The sequence below is a fragment of the Varroa destructor genome, unplaced genomic scaffold (genome assembly GCF_002443255.2).
Source record: "Varroa destructor unplaced genomic scaffold, Vdes_3.0 BEIS01000005.1, whole genome shotgun sequence".
Lineage (NCBI taxonomy): Eukaryota > Metazoa > Arthropoda > Arachnida > Mesostigmata > Varroidae > Varroa > Varroa destructor.
The window spans coordinates 30,417,940-30,441,088 of NW_019211458.1; the positions used below are offsets into that span (position 1 = coordinate 30,417,940).

The following is a 23,149-nucleotide window of genomic DNA, read 5'->3' on the forward strand; positions in this document are numbered from 1 at the left end:
GCGGATGTTCGCAAGCAATGCAGTATTGTACCAACACCAAGTGGCTAAACACGGTCGGCTTACGAGAAACGTTCAGCGTATTGATACTAGCCATCACCTACATTTAAGTACGCACATGAGTTGGGGCAGTGCCGATTTACGGGAAAGTCACGAATCAATCGTTGCAATTGAGCAGGAACGTAATCCTTAGATGGGTTAAGTTGATGAATAACGTTGTGGTGGAAAGATCGAGCGAAAGCGGAACAGGACGTTGTTATTTAATAATTAGAGTCATCACGAATACTGCTGATGGCATGATAAGTGGAAAGACAAAGTAATAGACTCAGTAGTGCGAAAGTAGTACCATAGTAGTCGTAAATAGACGCAAATCAACAAGAAAGACAGAAAACGGTGTACGTAACAAGCTTTGAATTTACATGAGTGGGCTTACCTAACAAAACATGCATGCCGAACGACTTTTGTTAATACATGTATGAGAGGCTCCTGTATACCTAGGATCCCCTAGGATCTGTGCAATATGCAAGGTTTTTGATATTGTTTAGCATCCTCACATCCATAAGACGTCAGCGTAATAAAGTTTTTTCAACTTACCGAACAGGAGCCGTGCAATGTGCGGTCACAGAACAAATAGGCTAAGAGCTAGATATAATTACGATTACAATGAATATTATCATTATGGTTTGGTCGACGAGTAGGCGCAGTGCACGCGCACAATGACATGTGACAAGCGTTGAGAAACGCATAAATATTATATAGTACATTATGTCCCATTATGAAATGCAACTAAGCTCATCTATGGATATAAAATTTATACGATTGTTATGTTAAATGGCTGTATAGTATATGATATGAGCTAATGTTCAAACGTTAAGCGAATCGTTGAAGCTGCCCTTCGAGACAGAAAATCAGCAAATGGTATTTTATATCGTTAGCCTCCATTTGCATCAGATAACTCACTCACATTACGCTTCCCACTAGCCGTCATCTCCAGGATGCACAGTAGATAAGAAAATGTTACGACATTCCCTTTACTAACGGTGAACAGCTTCTAAAGGTATCGAGCAAAGACCCAGCGAAAAAACTTTAACATATGAAGACGTAATTTAGTAATCTCCGTGTGTTAATGAGTTAAATTAACTAATTGTTACACATTCGCTTAAAATAGTAGCTTCGTTTCGATTTCACAAAACTATTGTATGATATAACGGAAAATAGCATAGTCTACAATGGGGTACCCTAGTGTCAGGGCGTCGCGCAACGAAGCTTTTTTCACACGAGACTAATCAAGTTCAGTTGACCAGAACCCAAACGACTGTTTAGGATAAACCGAAACAAATGTTGGCGGGCTGATCATCCGCTAAGCTAGCACGTGCTCATTCGTTATTCTTGCTACTAGAAAAAGACCTGTTCTTTCTTAAAAACATCATAAACTTCCTATGGCAGACGCAGAAAGTTCGTCTTCGGAATATGATCGAATATCAGCTATGTTACAATGCTTTTGCCCTGGACCCCCCCCCCCCCCAACCGAAATTATAAGCTGTTTTGGCGGCGTGAGAACGATGGGTTCGAAATCGTTGTTTCTTTCAGTCTTTGTGCACTTTTAGAGCGATCGTGGAGAGAACCTTTCGCGGCTGCAAACGATAAGTACACAATAGGGATTAGATGGAAAGAAGTCTAGAATGCACCAAAATGGCCCAAAGAAGCCATGTTTGAATTGATACTCGAAATACTGGTTATTTCAAGGCAATATGTTGTCACATATCATACCATAGATTGCTAGTTAGGTCGTCCGGATAAGTCTCAAGGGCCTCAAATAGTCTGTGCCACCTTTCTGCGCATTTTGGCCTTTTTGGACGAATGATTTTTTAGGATAGTTGGCTTACCAGAAGTCGACGAAATAGTATTTCGCTGACAAGTTGAACCAAGATTGCTTTACTGACAGTTACTGTCAAAAAATTATGCGTTTATCTAAGCAGTTTTTTGAAAATAATTTATGAGCGGGTAAGTCTCGAATTGAAGTCATAACTGACGCGAATGACAATCGCATTAAGCAAGCACATCCATGACGAGTGTATTTATTGGCGCATGATGAAACAACTTCATCCAAATATATGTTTCTAGATGCAATTTATAAGCAGGGACATCAGGTATTGCCCAATTGATTCCGAACATTTTCTATATGTACCTAGATATATGGATATAATTAAATCATTTGTGTACATCACCCAAAAATGTATGTTGATACAATTCATCCCCCTACGAAGTTTGTATATACTTATAAACTGCACCGTGCAATCAAAACAGAAGAGAATACTACTAACTAACTAATAATGAATATAATGTAACAAACGACGATTGTACGCATGACTGATAGGATACTGTGGCATTGTCGACTTTCAATGCTTACCTGTTATTATCAACTTTGTCCAAGGCAGGATCTATTTTTTAAAGCAGCTCCTTATGCTTTTAGTTTTATCCAATTTTATATTTTGTCCCGCACACTTTTATTTTGAAAGCGTACGCAAGATGAGAGAAACCATTTGATAAGTTAATGCATAAATCGGCGTATGTGAAAACACTCAAATCACGATCGAAGGCGTAGATGCTACTTATTTCTATAATACTTATGAAGTTTCGTATTTATGTACATTGAATACAACGGTTTACCATGCGGTATTCTTACGTACCTGTTACAATAAGTGGTCCTACACCAATTTTATCTACTTCTAGAAGCATATGCTGACGAGCAAAATAGGTGTGAATTTCTCTGCCCAGAGAATAAATAAAGATGTAAATTTATGTTTTCCAGATTTACAAACGTAAAACTTTTTAAAACGTTTTTGCATCAATAGACATTACTCGCTGGCCTCGAAACTCAAAATCAGGTGGAATAGGCCTAGTTTGCTATATTAATAAAACCTCCGTCGTTAAGGGATAGTCAGCTTAATATACTTGCTATAAACATTGTCAGCAACGATAGTTACAGTTTTTAAAAAAACACCGATTCAGAAAATTTGTCCGTATCTAGAAAGGACAGCTAAGGCTCACCATGAAAGATAACAGTGCGTATACGCATCTTTTCTCAAATATTAAGATCATTTTCTATAAACAACACTGTTACTTACTCATTCATCCTTATGTTTTCTATATCATAACAAAAGGTGCATGTGGCTGTAGCAGACTTATAAGGGTTTGCGCATATTTCTATTAGAAGTTCATATATATATTGTACAGTAACACATTTATCGTCCTCAAGCACCTATCGATAAACGAGCAACAAGATCACATACATCAATAAAGGGAATCATTTTTACCGTTACGCCATCCCAGTTACTGCATATCATCAGCGATTGTAGTGGTAGTATAAAAACAAATATCACATATCCATAACCATGTGGGCAATGAACTTGAATTGCGACCGGCAATTTTGTTGTCGCATTGCGGTTAGAAAACCCATTCCAAGCCATTTCCTCTGTATGTCAGTACCCTTTGTAAGTACCTTTAGAGGAGCTAGAACAAAAACATTCGTAGAAAATAATTTACCTGTGAGGGTCCTATACAACTCAATTTACATGTTCGTAATAATATAATTATTGAAAATATATACACATTACAAAATAATACATTATCTATATATTACAATCTAAATATATACACATATTGTTAGTTATAGACATATTACTAGGAAACAATGGCAATATAAAGCGATGCATTTATTTAATAAAAATAATATATCGTTATACAGGTACTTTTCTGTTAGTAAGATAGAACCAGGATATTTAAAATCTTATTTAACAAGATAATTATAAATCTAATGCTTTGGCGTACTTGTTACACCATTATGTGGATAGTAAAGCTTGAGAGTATATTCTGAGCATATTAATAATATTGCTTTTCATTTCAGATACAACCTTTCAATGAATTCGACAGCGACTTCTTAGGAAAGTAGCGCAACAGTGGACAACCGAGCATCAACAAAACTAAAATCGCTTAAAAGCGACTGGTGGAACTTAATAAAAATAAAAAAGTGAGAGAAGTCAATTCTTAATGATTGGATAAATAGAATTATCACATATACACACACTTTCGGTTTTTTTTTATACTATAAAAATAAGTAATCCCCACCTTTACTTCACGCACCCAGTCGATCCCCGTATGTACATATAATATGATCGTTATCCCGTCGCATCATGAAATCAGACTATACGAGCCAGATAATATAACGACATTGTTGTGACCTTTCGGCTTATAAGGAGCCGATCGTGGTAACTTTATATACATACATACGTATATAAAGTTACCACGATCTAATTCGGCGCGCACCTTTCAAAAGCGTGACGCACTAAACAAGTGCTTCAATAACCGAACTTTTTTCTATCACCAGGGCAAAGGTCAAATGACACTTTCGAAAATGTTAGTGGTATGGTCATCGAAGACGTACGCAGTGTCGCTGTCACAATTCATGACGACGGCAACGTTGACCAAGTAGCGAATTGTAACGAATACAACGACAAGGACATTGTTGTGTGGTGCAATGCCGCACCAGCCGTGAGAGTAAAATCTACTAGTGAGTGTAATCTTCAAAATCAGGTCAACCCCGTTGACAGAAGTCAGGACAATCTCAATTGTAGTGAAACGCCAAGTAGATACTACGCTCACCGTAACGATGTAGCAGCAGGTAGACCTATTTGTATTGGCTGTGGTGACAATGACGACGTTGAAGCAACGTTGGCGCCGCTAGCGATTTCGCGACGAATCAAAGAGGAACGACTCCAGGAGAGGTTATTAGAGAGGCGCGAGAAGTTCCGCCATCATGAACGTGCTAACTGTCGTCACCGCAACGCATGTCGAAAACCACTCGAGGAGCAACAGACGGAAAAACAGCAAAAGCAGGGCACAAAGGATGACAATGATGGTCAGCAAAGTCAGCAGCAGAAGCAACCGACTGATACCCATATAGAGCGTTATAGTGATACACAAGTTGACAACAAATTCAATAGTAAAATCCATTGCGTCGGCGGTGGCAAGCAAACGGATGGTGTTTACTATTGTTCTCTTTGTGATTACCAGAACAAGCTGTATACCTCAATACGTGACCATTACTATCGGCTTCACGCGGCATCTCCGTCCTCTCTAAGATGTTCAGTCTGTTCGAAAATGTTTCTGCGCACTGAACGACTCCGCGACCACATGCGATCAAAGCACACTGGCGAAAAGCCATATGCCTGCGCATTCTGTGATAGGTCGTTTGCGTCGACGGCCGCACGGGCTATGCACATGAAATCCTCTCATCGTAGACAGCAATCGTGCAGAGAGCGTGCACAATAAGCTGTGGAAAAAGATACGGGAAGAGAGCGTAGCAACACCGAGACAACGAACAATTCGAGCTTGCTTAATACCTACGCATTCTGTGATTCGTTCGTCACTGTGGAACTGGAAAGAAAAATACATCCTTTCATATAACAAGGTATAAAAAAAAAGGTCGTTGTGCGAAAATTCCACGGTAATAATAAGTAAATCGGCGTCTATGTATAATACGATGTACATTAATAAACGAAAGACAGCTGTACAGATTGGATTATGTAATTGCTTGTAGAGTTACCTTTAAAACAATTGTGAACATTGGACAAATATAGACGAATAGCGTGCGGTACTATTGCTGTTTTTATTTTTTGCTAGATATATATATAGTAGATCCTCTGAACAGGTATTCGACACAATGCCTCGTGCCTGTAGCAAGGTCTGTTACAAAAAGAAGACAGCTGAAGGTTAGCTGTAGAAATGTAGTTGATTTTGGGTAATTCCTTGAAAACACTGTCAATAAAGAAGTAGTCGCGATGAATGTATTGTAACATAGTAACCTATCTCTTTGATTCCAGATAAATCAAGATTTGGTCAAGTACAGGAAAGAAGCAATGAGACCCGCTTCTTTTAAATGAGTCAAAAAAAGCATGTTGGCCAATGTTAGGAGACTGCCAGAAAGACACGCTCTACATGGTTAACCTAATAGACTGCAAAGATTTTGGTGTTAAACTAATAAAGCACTCATTATTCTAACTTATACTAAAGAAAAGGAGCAACGTTTTAAAAGAAAATTATTGTTCATGTATGGCGTTAAGGAATAACTAAGCATGTTACTTGTATTCCTTTAGAACGAAACCCGTAACCAGTTTGCCTATAGTTTACTAACGTAACGTTCACAATGAAAATTTAGGGTACCATACATTTATTCCTTTCCTTCGCTTATTGATATGCTCAAGCCCAGCGGGTCGTCAGACTTAATTCCAGATAAATATAACATAGGGATGTATGATTGTTTTTGCTTTCGTGTTCGATTTATACCATTGCATTTTAGCAATCGTAATTATGTATTATATTTGTATATCAGACGAGCAAAAGTTGCGATTTGTAGATTATAAGCGAAATCGACTTCATCAGTGTAAAGTGGCGATTGTAAACAGCAACCTCATACGTTTTGCCTTTTTGGCCTGTCCACAAAATACCACATCGATGTTTCAGTTATGGTTAGACGTTGCAGGACTTTCCCGATATTGATACTATAGTAGCATAATGTTAAATGAAATGGTTCTTCCGACGAATAAAAAAAGGACCGGCTGCCCAAGCCTATACGAGGACCTGAGCCAGTCACCCCATAGAGAATTCACTCGGCGCTCTTCCGCTAACGACGTTACCGAGTAGAGGCGTCTGAAGATACCAAGGCTTTTTCGACGCGTTGGCATTGCCTTGAGGTCAATGGCCGTTTTCAATGCTTCATCTATGGAACTGAAACTGGATATCAAGGCCATTATTTCCAGGAGCATTTACCTATAGATTACGAGTGCCAGTAATGTCGCAGACGTTTTAATCGAATGCAAGGGCTTAACCATCATTTTAAGACACTTCATTCAAATGACCGGCTCTGTTGCTGTCTACGCCGCGGCCAGGGCTTTGGAAATAGCAATGGGCCGCGTATATCCATCAGGAATAACAAAACCAAGTAGAGTCAAGCTAAGGCAGTAAAATGGATAAAAATATAATCATTTACTAATTGCCTTAGGCATATGTTTCGAGACGTTCTCGATGGCAGATTCTCAATTAGCGGCTGTTTCATTTAGCACGCATTTTATTGTTAATTAGTTTTATTTTGTGTATCAGTTAATTATTGTGCCGTTTGTATTTTTGTGAGATAGTTATATGTAGCGCTTCACAATGTTGTCTCATGAAAAAAAACTGCTCAAATATACTCGCATTTTCTGCTAGTCAAATCCTTGGCATATTTTGACTGTACAGAACCATTATTATCACTATTATTGTTATGTAAGTCTAGTTTATTTCAGAAGTTGTCTGCGCTAAGCAAAACATCCGATTTACTCAGGTTTCTAATAAAGAACTATGTATCACCGTTGCTAGAAGCTGTCAGAAGAAAGCCACATTATCCATTTTCACTTGGGATAGTTCATGTCATTACTGCGTTATCTTATAATAATGAAAATAGAAACAAGTATCTAGTGTAAAAATACATATAAGATCACTATAAAAACGCAGAACTTAAATAGAAAGCTACACACATACACAAATGCAGCTATGGGGCAGATGATTACTAATGTATATTATGTCAAAACAAAATAATAAGGTCGGATTTGACTGGTACTTTATCTAATGATCTATAAAACTACTCGTACCTAATATACAGCTAATTGTGATTAATGATCTATGTAAGCGAAGTATGTTGGTAAGGGAATGAAAGTGAACGATGTGACAGGCGAACGTTTTTTTTTGCCTAACTCAGTGCGATAAAGGGGATATCTTACCAATGAGATACGAGAATACACTCGTAGAAAGATGACTATAGGAGTTGCCATAGGATACCTAAGGATCTAGGAGAGGATAGTATGGGAGAGGTCAGACAAACGGTAGATAAAGAACAGTTGGGGAAATCGCTTTAGATATGTGAGGAGGCCAATAACGTAAAGAAGAGGAATCTCAAAAACAATTACAGTGATACGAATGTGGATAGCTCGTAAGGATCTACACACAAATAGATGTATAGTACAATATACGTCTAGCAATATAGTGAATCATATAAAGGTCGGGAGAGATACGACGCGATAAAGTATGTTTCATTATATAATAATAAATTATATAAAATAAAAATAATAATAAATATATACGGTTCGTCTAGTAGAACGGTGTTATTTCTTTTTGCCAGTACAGTTACTTTAGTACGCTATAAATGTCTTCGTACGTTTATAGCTAGTACAATAGTAACAACTATTGTTGCTACTGTTGTACTAGTATATCGTTCTCTCCGTTACCTGATTTCTTAGCAAGTTTAAATTCGTGCTTTGTATATGTATGAATGTTCATCTTATAGCTTAACCCCGAGTACTATCGGACAGCTGATGTTTATACAGTCCTAATCCTAAGTTCTTTTTTCAGCGCCACCAACCGTGTTGCGGGGTCGGTCTGATAAGGTCGCACTGAGACGGCTCAGTAAGAAGATGCCGAAAACGGGAGACAGTTATTTGCTAGGTTTAACCCGAACGTGACCTGCTACAGTGAATTGTGTGTATAAATTACATGTAAAAATGAATAAAAAAAAATTTTAGACAATTTTAAAAAGAACGGACGACGAGATAACTGAGCAATTGCAAATGACCTGTATGAACTTAGGCAAAAAAGTTACTTGACTTCGAGTCGACGAAATGGCGGAAGTTTCTGTAATGCGAAAGTTTCGAAATGTGTCAAACTATTGATATTTCCGCTTGATGTGAATAATTCCCGAATAGTGTATGGTGTATTTGAGTGAACCGGAGAACTCTGCTTAAGGCAAATCTAGTAAGCTATAACGATAAGATCACTTGTTCTTTCGGATATAAACTGCTCAATAAAGTTGGTCATGTTTAGACACATGGGTCATTTAGAAAATAGCATATTTGAGATCAGCAAATATCGGTACGTCTGTTCTCTTCCCAGGGTTCATTAGTATCTGAGTTATGCTCGAACGCTGACCTAATGACTACCTGACTGATTGTTTTTAAAACCGACAAATCTTGACTCTGTGAAGAAGTAAGTTTACTTCAGTTATCCCTCACGTAACTTCACTTGCACCGTAAGTCAGCGTTTTGTTCATTTACTCCCCGAATACAACCGTCCGATTGGAATTGCTGCATGCCACCTGAACATTCAGTTCTTCGTACGCTAGTTTCGTACTTGCTAGTTTAGGAATAAACCCAAAACGAAGAATTAAACGTTCTTATTTATTAGTTTTGATTCTTATATATTTCCCTACAACGATCGTACAGCGACCGGGATACAGCGCGATACTAAAGAACGTTCATTTTTGTTGGCTAGTAGCTGATGCACCAATGTGTTTCGCATAACCATTTTAGGCATATCAAATGTGGAAGATATATTAAGCTGAGTTACTGTTTTTCCTGCAGGAGTTCTTTCTATGAGAAAAGCTCGCCATTCTATTCGTTACTGGTCGACCGTAGATGATCAACAGTTTACATCGTACGAGAACGATCCTACGCCAACCGTGCTGACTGGCCCAACGTTATCGAGACCTTCAGCTGGGGCATCTGTCGCCACTGCAGCTGGAGATGACGTCGGCGGGTCGTTTTCAACGCGTCGTCATTGTGTCAAGGTGAATGGCCGCTTTCAGTGTGTCCTATGCGGTGTGGAAACAGGCTATTATCGGGCCGCACAAGATCACTATTTCCAGGAGCATATGGCATTGAGTTACGTCTGTGACATATGCTCGAGACTCTTTAGACGACGTCACGCCCTTGAAGATCACTGCAAAATCGCGCACCCCAATGTTCGATGCTGCTGCTGTGCGAAGTGTGGTCGCGGGGTGCCGATTACGCGGATTCATCTGCACAGGAAAAACGGCTGCATATAGAAGACATTAAGCGCGAGAAAGCAGATCTGTCGAGACCGTAGTATATATATTACTATTACTATATAGAGCATTAACGGTGTGCTAGTCGAGAGAAAGAGAAAAACAAAGACGTAATAATTAACGATAATTATAAAATTTATACATTTCACCTATAAACATCTTACGCAACAGGTACAACCAAATATCGAGCAGAGATCATAAACTGATCTGATTAAATGTTAAGTATATTGTTTAACAGCACGGGGTGCTACGGTGAAATCGTATTAAATACTAAAGTTCAATTGAAGTTTGCCTTTCTTAAGTGAGAGTCTCGTCGCCTAAAGTGTAATATATGGATACTTGCTGTGTATGCTTGTGTTCCTCTAACGACTATAGCGGACATAAGGATAACTTTGTTTCCGGATTTCGGGAGAACGAGGCCGATCTCCGAGAGTCGATTTATTGAAAGCAGGTAACACGAGGCCTGTGATTCAATTACAGTTCTAATTCTGTATCATTTCTGAGGAGTACTAAGAGTTACTGTTAGGACTGGGTTTTTATCGTCTTATTTCGTTACGTCAGAATTGCATTACTGACAAAAATGTTTTATATATAGAAAGAAGAAGGTTTCAGTATTGACAGCTCACCATAGGTTAAAGTTTAGTAGTTTTTTAAAAGTCGACAAACAAATGAGTTTGTTTTAGTCGAAGCGCCTTTGCTAGCCATTCCAAGCACTTCTAAGTTAAAAAGTGAAGTTTCCAAGATGTATGCAAGACGATTTCGGTTATCTGTCCTCTTTTTTTTTTGTAAATATTATAAAAAATCAAGACGGTGATAGTCGAGCTTGGATTATTTTATTTCATAGCTCAACGTTTGTATTCATTTGTACAATATATCCTTTAGCTTTTATCCGGCTACAACAGGTAGTCTCTGGTTGATTATCTTCAAGACAATTTAATCAATTACTACGTGATATATATTTTTTGAATTTTGTTATGTTATATAACATGTAAAAAAAATTCAGCTTGTCATGCAGATTCGCTAAGTGTTCACGTATAAGTTGCGACTTTAAAAACGATTTTGATTACTGTTCCCAACTACAATTTACAATTAGTTATTCGTTTAGCGTCTTACCATGACAGGTTTGAATGCAAGTGAGATTTATAGCGGAAATTTTTTTAATAGAAACGGTGTTGTTATCATCTGTCAGGTTAACTGCCTGCAAATCGCAGTCATATATATAGTGATTCCATTGTCATAAGTAAATTCTCCATATACATATATATATATATACGTATATATAGATCCCCCAGCTATTTATTAAACAGAAGAATCGAATGTCGGTTACACATTTTGTGAGTGGACAATTCGATACATCATTCAGCTATTAATGAAAATCAGCTACGACCGACAAGTTGCAGGTAAGGGGAAATTGCGGGGGCACAATACCTCCGTTGTGGAGAGCTTAGTTCTTCTATGACATAGAAAGTCTCTCGAAAAACAGGTCTATGAGCTGTGACTAGATAGAATACGAATTATACATATTGATGTATTTATGATAATAAAACCAAACTCATCGATTGGCAAGATGGAGACAGCGTGGTAAACGTATGGAGAAACACACACACACACACACACACGGGTAACTTCTTTAAAAGCAGGATAAGTATCCACAGGTGGAAACGTATTTAGGCGACATTCGTCGTTAAATCTGAAGATCATAAGTGAACAGCTGTGTAATAAAACAAAAGATATAAGCTGTAAAATGATAAAGTGATGAAAAATAAAAAGACAGTACTGGCTAAACGTAAATGCCATGACGTTGTCTTCAATAGAAGAGTCTTAGAACAAGCATTCAGTTATCAAGACATGTTTTCATGTTATGAATCAAAAAGATATTGTCAGCTTACTAAAGTTTGCTTTTGTTGAAAGCATAGCTCTATTTGGGGCCTTTAAGAAAATTGTATGCCTTCTTAAATCACCTGATTTTCTTGCAGGCAGCAAGAGGCTACGCGAAAAAGGTGGAATCGTCCTCCCGTCAGCTGCATCGACGCCAGTTATAGCTTTTTTTCAGGTACTGAATACTAATATTTATTGAAAGCTACCACGAATGAATAGAGATTGACGCATAAATGAAAGGCTACCTACATTTAATCTTGAAAAATCTAAAAAGATGATTGTTGTCTACATGTGTATGTAAAATAACCTCTAACAATTGTGTAAAATGCTAGTGATAATAAAGCTGTTAGGCTTGCCTCAAAATATTTACGAAGTTGTGCACATGAATTATTCATTCTACTTAAGTGTGACCTACTGTCTTCTTTTAATTACAGACTCAACTACATTATTAGATCGTTACTCTTTCCGTCAACTATGGCGAAACACCTATCTATCAATCCATAATATGAAGTTCGCAGCACCGAAACAAACACCATCTGTTGCTAGAATTGGATAAACACCAGTCTCTTTCTTCCAGCAGGTCCATTTTGCCCTTGGAGGACCCTCGCAACGAAGGGCCCTTTTAATCGGGGATTTCGCGAGCGAAAAAAGCGATTTGCATCCGAGTTTCGTCGATATCAAGGATTCGTGTGACGTTTCGCCGTACGAAACTACGGACCTACCATTGTTGCCTCTATTTTGGTATGGCACGCCGCTATCAGTGGACATCACAGCAGGATTTAACACCAAGCAGTAACGCCGTTTGTCCATAATGAATTTCATTGCGGGCTAACGATCAGCTGATAACTTTTTCGTCCACGACTATCGCCCAAACCGATACAAACAATCATCAACAATATGCATTTCCAGAAAATCTTTGTATATAGCACGGCTTTGAAGGATTGTATCAATGCTACATCTGCGGTAAGGGCCAGCCTTAACGCGAAGACATACACCTGTGAATACTGTGGGAAGATGTCTCATAGTAGAGTTCACTGGGACATCATCGCAGGCAAATACATAACAGCTACAGCGTCCTGTTAACGGAAAAATAGCCCGGCTGTTTCGAAAGCCCATCTTCAGTTGGGCAGTAAAATCCATAAATGTTTTACGGAGCAGAAAGGGGTATTTGTGAAAGTAGAATTAACAATGTCTTCTCTATTATCGCGAGTAAAGGTGTCTTAAAGCAGCCTGTTTTTATTTATTATCATTGATAAGAACTTTGTTTGCTATATTGACTATTAATAACTGCTCGTAAATACGTATCTGCTGAGAATGTTTTTATTTTTTACTATGTTTCAATGTGATTTTCAGGACACCGGCCTACTACAGTGCCAGTGGCCATTTAATAAAGATAATAATGCTACTGGGAGGCTTCAGCCTTGCATGGAGCCCCGTACGAGGAGTCACCCCAAACGCAGCGTATTTGCTACAAGACAAAACTGATAATATATCACAATGAATGGGTGACTATTCATCTTATCATCTCAAGCTTTGTCGGTTTTGAGCTACGGCTCCCACCTTGCGGGCTTACTAGAATACTGTTCGGACTAAACGATGAGAACAAGGGCCAACAATCGGTGCGCTTAGCACACTAGCACTAATAAACATACGGATATATAAAAAATTGTTTAGTCGGGGAAATATCGTCTGTGAAAGCGTATATGATACATCTCTTTTCTTTGAATTTTTTCTATATTAAATAACAAATAGGCGCCCTTTGTTTTCGCTTAGCTCCCTATCGATATCTAGCCATTGATATTATGCGCACTATTATTTGTGGCGTCCTATGGCACTAGACGGAGAGACATATTGCAAAACCAAATATGGAAGTTCGTTTGACTCATATATTCTATCTTCTTACAGATTTTAATGAACAACAATGGCCCTATTCGAGCTGACCCTTAAGCTTCGATCTTCTACAAAACTAACTGGACCTCGAAACGAGGCAACATTCATTGTAACCCTTAGTGGGATGATGCTTACCGTCGGTTGCTCAGGTTAAAGTAGACTGCGGAACTGAGCGGATCTGAATCTATTGCGTATATTTATAAAATGAATGTCAAACCCATACAAGTAGTTTAGGAATTACGGCGACTTAATAAACAAGCGAATACACAACCTTACCTGTCTCCAAGTCATGGATCAATTTGCTTATTCGATGCCTTTTAGCGTCAATCTTCTCAGTACCTTATACCTTATTTAAACACACTACTTCGCCAATAGTTCAGGTAACGTCTTTTTCGATCTGATCCAGTTACTACTTTCTTCCAGTTAACCATCAACAAGCATCACAACAACAGCAAACTCCGCATCCACAATCATCTGCGGCTGCAGTGGAAGCTGCAATCGCCTCTCTCACCGCCAGTTTATCTGTAGCCCAACAGCAGACGCAGCATCAGGCACAGCTGCCCCATTCACAACAAGTACAGCAGCAGCAGCAACACCCCACGATGGGCCACCAGCAGGGCCAACAGTCACAGCAGCAGCAGCAGCAGCAGAAACCGAATGAGTCAACAAAAAGCGAAATGTTCTCACTTTGTCCACTTGACATCGCCGCGTTGATCGAAGCGGAGTCGCCGCGGATGCCGCCACCTTTAAGTTTGCCCCCTCCGCCGGCCTACCCTACTTCAAAGGAAGCTGTGTCGATAAGCACAGTCTTGACCTCGGTGTCGGTGGCGTCTCCGTGCGTTACACAAAATCAGGTGATACCGTTCAACCACCCGCTGCTGCCCACCCCACAGACGACTATGACGACTTCGTCAACAGCCTTCCAGCCGTACAGACCCGTTGATAAATCTACAGCCAGTGGGGGGTCTGGCGGTAACGGGGTGAACTCGAGGAAAACGTTTCAATCTGTGATGGAATTCAATATGGGTCATTATCGTCGGTCTGAAAGCGGTCTTTTCGTCTGCAAGTATTGTCCACACCGAACGACACAGTCGCACCTATTTGCTGACCATCTCTGCCGCGATCACGGAATGGATAAGCCTTTCCACTGTAACGTTTGCCAAAAAGCGTTTACACGTAGAGAACGTTTCGTTTGTCATGTGAGGGCCCACTCCAATGAGGGGGTGACTACCTGCCCAGTTTGTGGACGACAGTTCGACTCGGTAGCGATGCTGAGACGTCATCGGGAGATTCATCACTGTTGATCTCTTCTGAACGCTTCTTCACCTTGTTTTCTTTTTGGGGGGTAATCTGTAAACAATAAACGACGAAGGACAACTTGTGTTCGTTGTCTAAATGGTACTAATTAAAAAAATGTATTAATTCGAGAGGAGCTCTAATTACAGGGCTATATGAAGAACGCCAACTGATAGTTGTACGACCTTGTTTTAATATATGCGACTTTTATCGTACACTGACTTTTACTACCGTTGGCTGAAAGATGAATGAAACTATCACAATTCGTGCGGTTAAGGGTTTGTCGCAGCAAACCCCGATCTTAACCAATTTTCTCGCATATGGTATAACTAGTGCGCTTACATGTTTAGTTCTACTATTCATACAGCGAAGGAAAAGGAGCAGCCTGTGCAAATGTAAGCCTCTACGTAATTTAATGTATCTCAGTTCCACAAATATTTCCTAACTGTGTTCTTGACGAACAATCGTCGATTCCATAAGGTCCTATAGATAGCAAAAGGCAGATGATAAGGAAAAACGGATTGTTGTTCAAGTTAAGACGATGTAAGTAGACTGTGAACAAATTTGTATAAAGAAAAACCGCTGATCATGTACTACAGCCATTTTTAGGAATCGACCGGCTGGCTACTGCTTCGAAACGCCGGCGCGCTATACATATATATAGTGTAATAACGACAACTGACGATGTATTTATACAGGAACAGGGCAAGTGAATATATCTATATAAAGTACATATATCAATATAACGTAATGCGTATACGAGGTGCAATCTTCATAGCCAGACGCGGTTTGGCTCGACCTATTTAAGTCCACGAGCTATTAAATCATTTACTCGTATAGCACAGTAATCGTTGTAAATAGGACGCGTTTGATGATTTCGGATGTATCGTTGTTGACTGGATATGTGAATAAATTCTAGGTTAAGAACGACGAATACAAATGACCGTCACGGTTTTTTCAGGTTGTTTTTGCCTTTTGTTGTCGTCACAGGTCATTTTGTGCTAGGCTAGAGGATCGGGGAGTTGTGGGGGCGTCTTAAAAGACAGTGTTACACAATCTTGACATTGATATACAGAGGCTAGTCCTAGAGTGATCACGGAAGTTTTGTTTGCCCCCGTTCATGGTGGGGGCGTTACGGGAATATTCGAAAAGACGCTAATATATATCGTGTGGCAAACACCTATGGGTGACTCGGAATTCTCAATTATTGAACTGCAAAAGAAAAAAGATAAATTAAGCACTTTCAGTTAATATTTGTAGACAAAGTACGTAGCGTCTTTGTATAATAATAAGTTACTAATTTGTGGTCAGCTACGTTCATAAGTAAACTTGTATATAACATCTCACATTTTCGCCTTGCCGTCGTTGGTTTTTTACAATAATTTTGTACTGCTGTTGTACTAACATCCGCTATATTATTTCAGATTGAGTTGCGACCGAATATACATTAAACTGCGATGCCTTGATTGATCATACGAGACAATTGACCCGCAGCCCTCTTTAGAACACGTCCTAATAAGTGGGATTGTGCACAGCAAGGCCCATTGGGAAATGTTGAGGATCTACTGAACCCACCGTTAGCAGAATCCGTCTCAGTTCAGCGCGTTTACTCACAAGGAATACAAAGATTATCCATATTACATTCTCATGTGATAGCTATTGATAAAATGACGAATAGCTACGATTGATACTTGTGTTAAAAATCATTCTCATGCATTGCACATATGTTACCTTTCGACGTAAACAACACATTAACATAGACATGCTAAATAAAATGTTATATTTTTAACAGCTTCTGTTCATCGGCCTGAAGCAGTAGGTTATGGTGCCTAGAATGTCACTATTGAACTCGGTTTGTCGCAGAATCATTGCGGCTATAAACATGAATTGTTCGAAAAACATGTGTGTCTGTGAATTGCCAGAAAGAAGTTTAATTAATCTATCTTTTAGTTTGATTCATCTGCTTTTCTGTAGATTATCGCATGGCACACCGTTCGCTGTTTGAAATGTTGTATTTTATATCAGCTTATACTGTTTCCGCCAGCCAAATAAAATCCGAAGTTTCACTGAAAACCCTTCCTGCATAAAGTTCCATTAATTTTGGCCTCCGTCTAATCCAAATCGATTAACTGCCGCCAAATAGGATCAGATTTAATTTCAGTCCCTGTATCAGCTAGAGTAACAGCATCGTGTAATACGCTTGTAATGTGAAATACGTCCGCTTTTGATTCATTTGATGTTATGCGCTACTGCCTTATTATAGCCGAATATATCGCTGGCCACTGTCGCAGATCAGAGGAAAATTTTCAGGTCTGCGCTGCGTGCGCATCACTGTGCAGGAGCATACATTTATTATTTTACATATTTATATAAGGACTGCAGCAGGACAGCTTACGCTTAGAGGGAATGCTTTCGTGATCGTTTGCGATGCCATTTCGAAACAGTCGCTAGCCTATTTCGTCTAACAACATTAGTCAGTCTGAGTCGTATTAGTGGTTCTTAAGCGTTATTACGGTGCTATCGGCTAGATGGGTCGTGAGCCGATGGGTCGGTGTTGTACCCATGTATATGAATATTCGAGGGAATAGATGAGAGTACACGATTACAAGTAGAATATCATTCTTCAGGCACGTTTTCATCTTGCCTAGAACAGGTCTTGAAGAACTACTTTGTTTATCGTCTTTCATCATCTATCAATGGCTATGGATTCTCCGTTATAGCAAAAATGGATTTGTAATGTCTGCCGTTTTTATAGCAGACATTCCCTACAGGAAAAATTACAGTGCACAATAGTGATGTACCAATCCGTAGGCGAGAGGTCGCGGACAAATGATCGAAACAAGTATATATATGAGACGCCCGTTGCTAATCGGTCGAAAATTACAATTAGTTCCATTTTTTGAAAACGTATGCAACCGTGTTTATTATATAACAATGAGATATCATTTTGCGTTCCCACTCTTGTTCCTGTTCACTTTGTGACAATTTGTTACACTTATGCACAGATGCACTAATTCAAGTGGGTTTATATTAGCGTGTATCGTTCCTTTGTCATTAATGCCATCCTTCTTTTTTACTTGGCCGACACCGCTTGCGTTGTGTCTGAAATTGTAGTCGGAAAGATCACGTTTTCCTGAGACTGTACAAACACTGTACCTGTGGTAAGTCATGTATCGATAATCCAATAAAAAAAGGAACAATGTCGTAACCAGGTTTATCCGCATGCCGGTAACGGTTCTGATGTTGCTTGCTTGAGCAAGTAACGAATTTTACGTCCGAAGAGCGCCCTTCGAGCAAAAAACAAGTAATTTGAACCATAAAAGCTAGCCAATCCGACCTTTCTTGTTCTATCGCTGCTATCAGGCATTCAGGTCTAGGAACTGTCCTTCACAATGCTTTCAGTTGATTTCTTGATTATAGATATTGTTGTGAAGTTTCATGATCTTCGAGAAATACACGTTCTGAAATATCTGGAAGTGCCTTGAAATTATTCAAAGCAATTTATCTGGCAATCAAATTGTTCTCAGTTTGGCTAAAGGGTTTTAGAAGAAATCATAAAACAGTAATTTGTCCTTAACGAGACCGGCGAGCTCATAAAATGCACTTAATAGTAAGCATATTAAGCACATTTTCAATCTATTTTGGAGACAACATTTTCGGAAATGGGGAAATAAAAAAAAACAACCATATAATGCCTTGGCAAGAAGGGTTTATTTTGACTGCATAAATTAAGTCAGACAAATTAATGTGTCAAGATATAAACGCTGCATTGAAGTTGAGGCCTTTCAAATTACATACGCAACGGAACGATAAAAAAAGAAACTGGTATTACTGATTAATATTACCGTATTAACTTGTTATTAACTTAAATCATAAGTTCAGTGGGTTTTACTACTAGCTCAAAAATCATTTGCAGACATGTTGTATTATGTTAGTAACATGCTGGAAGATAAGTCGGTATATTACCTTACGACGAGTTTTGGGTAAAAAATCAACTAGTTAGTATTTTACGTACATGAGCTAAACCACTGTAATTAAGAACATATTAGCTGTTATAGGGCTAAACGGGTCGATAAGGTATAGATTAGTACAAATGGCCAATGTCTATTATTGAAAAATTGATTGGGAAGTTGTCGTCCATTGAAAAAATGTCCCTGCTTTTTTCATTTTCCGTAATATACTAAGTGTTGCAAAAACGCAGCTGCAAACCTAGTACATTAACCTACATTTGGCCACAGCAGCAGCGTACCGTTATGTGAACCGGAATAGATATAAATAAATCTATAATGACTAACACGCTACAGTACCCTTGCGGTCTCTTAAAGCGACATCTTTTGAACTTTCCTTTCGTCAGACATCGTCCTACCTTACGTCGACTAATATATAACATCAGGTACCTTAACGGCTTGTGCCTTTTTGCGCACGAACCATCGCATAACGACCTGATCCTCATGCGCTGATCAGACATCGCGATCAGAAATGCCCAAGGGCACAGTTTCGATGGCGTTTCGCATGTCTGGGATATGGCACAGCTGAAGGTAAATATTTTTAATTGGTTACAATAGTTTGGCAGATGCTGACAAGCTACATCTATTAAGACCACGAGATGGAGAGGTCGGTCAAGTGTGGGACCTATGGTTGATGAAAAATATCCTTGACAATCAGAAAAACAAGTACTAGCAAAGACTGCAAGGGCAAACTGTGGTTCAGCGTAGCATTCTTAGAAATAATTATAGCCATTTATGTAAATATGCACAAAGCACTGCTATGGATAGTGCGGATCATCAGCCGCTGTATATTGTGATAATAAACAAAGGATAAATATTGTTATATGGAACCGTGATATCTGCATTTTTCCTCTGGTATAAGCAATAGTTGATAGGCAAACAATTTTTACATCTATTTCAATGCTATCCATTGCATAATTGTTGATACATAATTAATAATTGCTGAGGATTCAAGTAATACATGGCACCTATGGAATTCGTGCTTTATAGAGTAAGTGATGAGGGTGACAGCAACAAACCCTGTATACAACATCCTCTTCACACCGAGATCCTCTTTCAGATAATATTGGATTCTAACCGATAGGACAAATCAATCCAAGAAAGACTAATTTGATACAACTTGAAAGTTGGTACCACGGAACACCTCATTGACTCTATCGTGTCAATAAAGCTTGAAACAAATTTTGTGCGCGGACAACTGACCGCACGTTCTGCTGTCTCCTATTAAGCGCGCCATATTTGAATAGATTACAATGTATAAAGCACATTCGAAGGACTATTCTGGTGGTATGAGACGAAGATTAGAGGAGTCGATCACAGAAGAGCGGTATCTTCAGTTGTACTAGCTAGAACGCAATCACGGATGTCATGTCTTGCCAGAACAGTTAATTTGATGCTTTTTGACTTGAGTTAAACAGCAGCGTACAACTATGGTATTATAAAATTATAATTATTTTGATTTTAAACATTTACTAAAATGTGAGCCTACTTGAAGAAGAGAATTATGGTAAGCATTTATGTATGTGAGTGAGCAGTCTGTCAATAAAGCACTTAAATCCAGCGGACAAACCTGATTTATTTTAGTTTGATAGTCTATCCACAATTTTGCAACAAACGTTGAATAGAGTTTGTCTTCTTTTGCATAAAAACTCTAGAAGTGAACTTCTACTAATAACGATTTCTCGTTGCAGATCGAATTTAGCTGTAGCAGAAAGTTTCGTGCTTCTGCAACTTCAATCGATCGGATAACGGTATAAACCGTAACCGAGACGGCCACCAAATTTCTCAATAAATGAAAAAGTCGAAATTTGTTGAAGTTCTTTGCCATACGTCTTCTATATTACTAGTTGTCGCCAAAGAGAGATAACGCACGTTAATTTTACAATGATACTGAAGTAATACCGGGTGATCTCGTTTGAAAAAGATGATACTGGTTCATGCAAGGAACTGCTTGCAGATCATGTTTGACTAGGTGTTGTTCTTGCAGATGGTTATCTGTTGTGTTGACTCGTCCCTCTGTACCATTGTATTACCTATTTGCATTTTATTCACGAACGGTAACGCCTATTTCCTTGGCAACAATGAATGCATTTCAGATGATTTTCCTGCGCCAGTGGTCAAGACGGAACCAACGGACGTTGAGGTGGAGGACGCGGCCACCGTGTTTGCAATGCGATTGGCAGCCGCCGCTGGCGTATCAATCGACGAGCCCGTGCTAGCCACGATGGTCATGGCTGAGGCGATGGCAGGCGCTCAGTTCGATGCTGAACTTCCTAGCGAACTTCGGTTCTCTGTTGAACGCGATTGCGTAGGTGGCGGGCCACAGGATGGACTATACTATTGTAACTTTTGCGATTATCGATCCAGCACCCTGCAGCCGGCACGATGGCACTTCTACCGTCGACACGCGACCCAAAAACCACCTGCGTTTCGATGTTCGCTCTGCCAGTGGAGTTATATAACGAAACATGAGCTCAAGCACCATATGGAAGAAAAGCACCAGGTCGGACAGGTATTTCGATGCAAACTCTGCCCTTTGGAGTTCGTGTCGCACCGCAAGCGAAACCAGCACGCTAAACTCGTTCATGGGATCAAAGCAAAACGGGGCCGTCCCACACTCGACGACTCACAGGACGACTGGATGCTTCAGTCCGATTTGAACAATCAGGATCCATCGCAGCAGCAGCAGTTACTAACCGAGCAGCGGGTCAACGTTCGCGACCACTATGACACCGACGAAACTTCGGGCGGGCTAATCATGCGCTGCAAATATTGCGACTTCCGTTCAACGACATCGTTCAAGATGTACGACCATTTCTACCGCTATCACTCGAAGGAGCGTCCGCTAAAGTGCCGCTATTGCGAGCAGTGCTTTGTGCATCCATACGAGAGAGCTGGACACGAACGGGCCATTCACACACAGGAGCGGCCCGTTCAGTGTCTGTACTGTACGAGAGCGTTCGCCACACTTGCTGCACGAAGAATGCACGTTTATCGTACACATCCGGAAAAGATGATTGGCGAAGTCGAAGCTTCCTCTAAAAGGATCACGGTCGTCGATGACCTAGATGGTGCCGGTCCGTCCACTTCGGGAACCTCTCATCAGTCGTTCTCGACCGATGCCGTTGTCATCGACTAAGATCAAATCTTTGCAGAACCTGTACGTGCATATCCAGCGTAACCGTGCACGTGTTTTTGGCGAAGATCCTAAACTGGTTATATTCTCGAGATCAATAGTGACTTGTATACCGGCAACTACTTATTTGTGTAGAACGATATATACGAGTATATATACACACAGATACATTATATATATATATATATATATATATACAATGTGAAAAATAAACTGCTAGAGCGTGTTCATAGAGGTGAGTATGGTTGTTTCATGAAATGACACTGACTGAAAGCAGCAATCAACAATATTTTGGTGCGATTCCTGCCCTTCGAGATTTCTGACAGCCGAAATAATGGCAATATGGTATGCGTAAGCTTTAGAAACGGCTTGTTCAGTGTAATACGACAAATATAGCGACACTATGAATGGGCAAAGAAAGCGGCGCGAAGCCTTTGCGATTGTTATTTAGATACGGGTATATAAATGTCTTGCTCGCTCTCTTTGATTCCGTAGCTATGCTGGCTAAACGACGTTTTGCTTGTTTATTTTTGGAGCTACAAAAGTTATCTAAACAAACGTGTGCCGATGCGTAACGCCGAAACACCCATTTATAGTTGCATGATTTGTATGCCTGTAATACTTCAGCCATATTAAATCAGCATTCGAACTACGAAGAGGCGTATATACTTCATATTACTTCCGTCTATATAATGTGTATAACTATATAATTTCCAGTACGATCTCCAAATAATTTTTACACGGATAGCCCAGTATGGAGAAATTATCTGTCCATGTAGAAAATAGCGATTATTGCAATGATTTATCGGTTGATATTATGGCTAAAGCTTGTAAAATAGAGAAGGCGATAAAGCACATTTGGTGTTCATCTGTCTGAAAAAGCAGCGATTTCTAATTTCTGTTTTCGATGAATACAAAGGTAACTATACGACGGCTTATCGTTCTGTACGATGAAATCTTTAGTAAATGTGCGGGTTAAATCAATACGCTTTTCGTTTTACAAAGAGGCAGTGTCGAAATAGTCATATTTATGAG

At 39.5% G+C, this 23,149-nt stretch overlaps 2 protein-coding genes across 2 annotated transcripts in view; both read left to right on the forward strand.

Moving 5' to 3' along the window:
• Positions 1-186: 186 nt before the first annotated feature.
• Positions 187-23,149, forward strand: part of LOC111250867 (uncharacterized) — a 37,447-nt gene continuing 14,484 nt past the window's right edge. Inside the window, exons 1-6 of the mRNA XM_086990503.1 lie at positions 187-4,027; positions 4,385-5,323; positions 9,444-9,823; positions 12,366-12,526; positions 14,082-14,250; positions 20,966-22,115. Coding sequence (XP_086846629.1) covers positions 4,423-5,323; positions 9,444-9,823; positions 12,366-12,526; positions 14,082-14,250; positions 20,966-22,115 — 2,761 coding nt within the window. The 5' untranslated portion in view covers positions 187-4,027; positions 4,385-4,422. The remainder of the gene's footprint in view (positions 4,028-4,384; positions 5,324-9,443; positions 9,824-12,365; positions 12,527-14,081; positions 14,251-20,965; positions 22,116-23,149) is intronic.
• Positions 12,890-19,814, forward strand: LOC147755539 (uncharacterized). The gene is made up of 2 exons (XM_086990023.1): positions 12,890-13,290; positions 13,691-19,814. Exon 2 carries the CDS (start codon positions 14,278-14,280, stop codon positions 14,977-14,979), a length of 702 nt encoding a protein of 233 aa, XP_086846149.1. The 5' UTR covers positions 12,890-13,290; positions 13,691-14,277; the 3' UTR covers positions 14,980-19,814.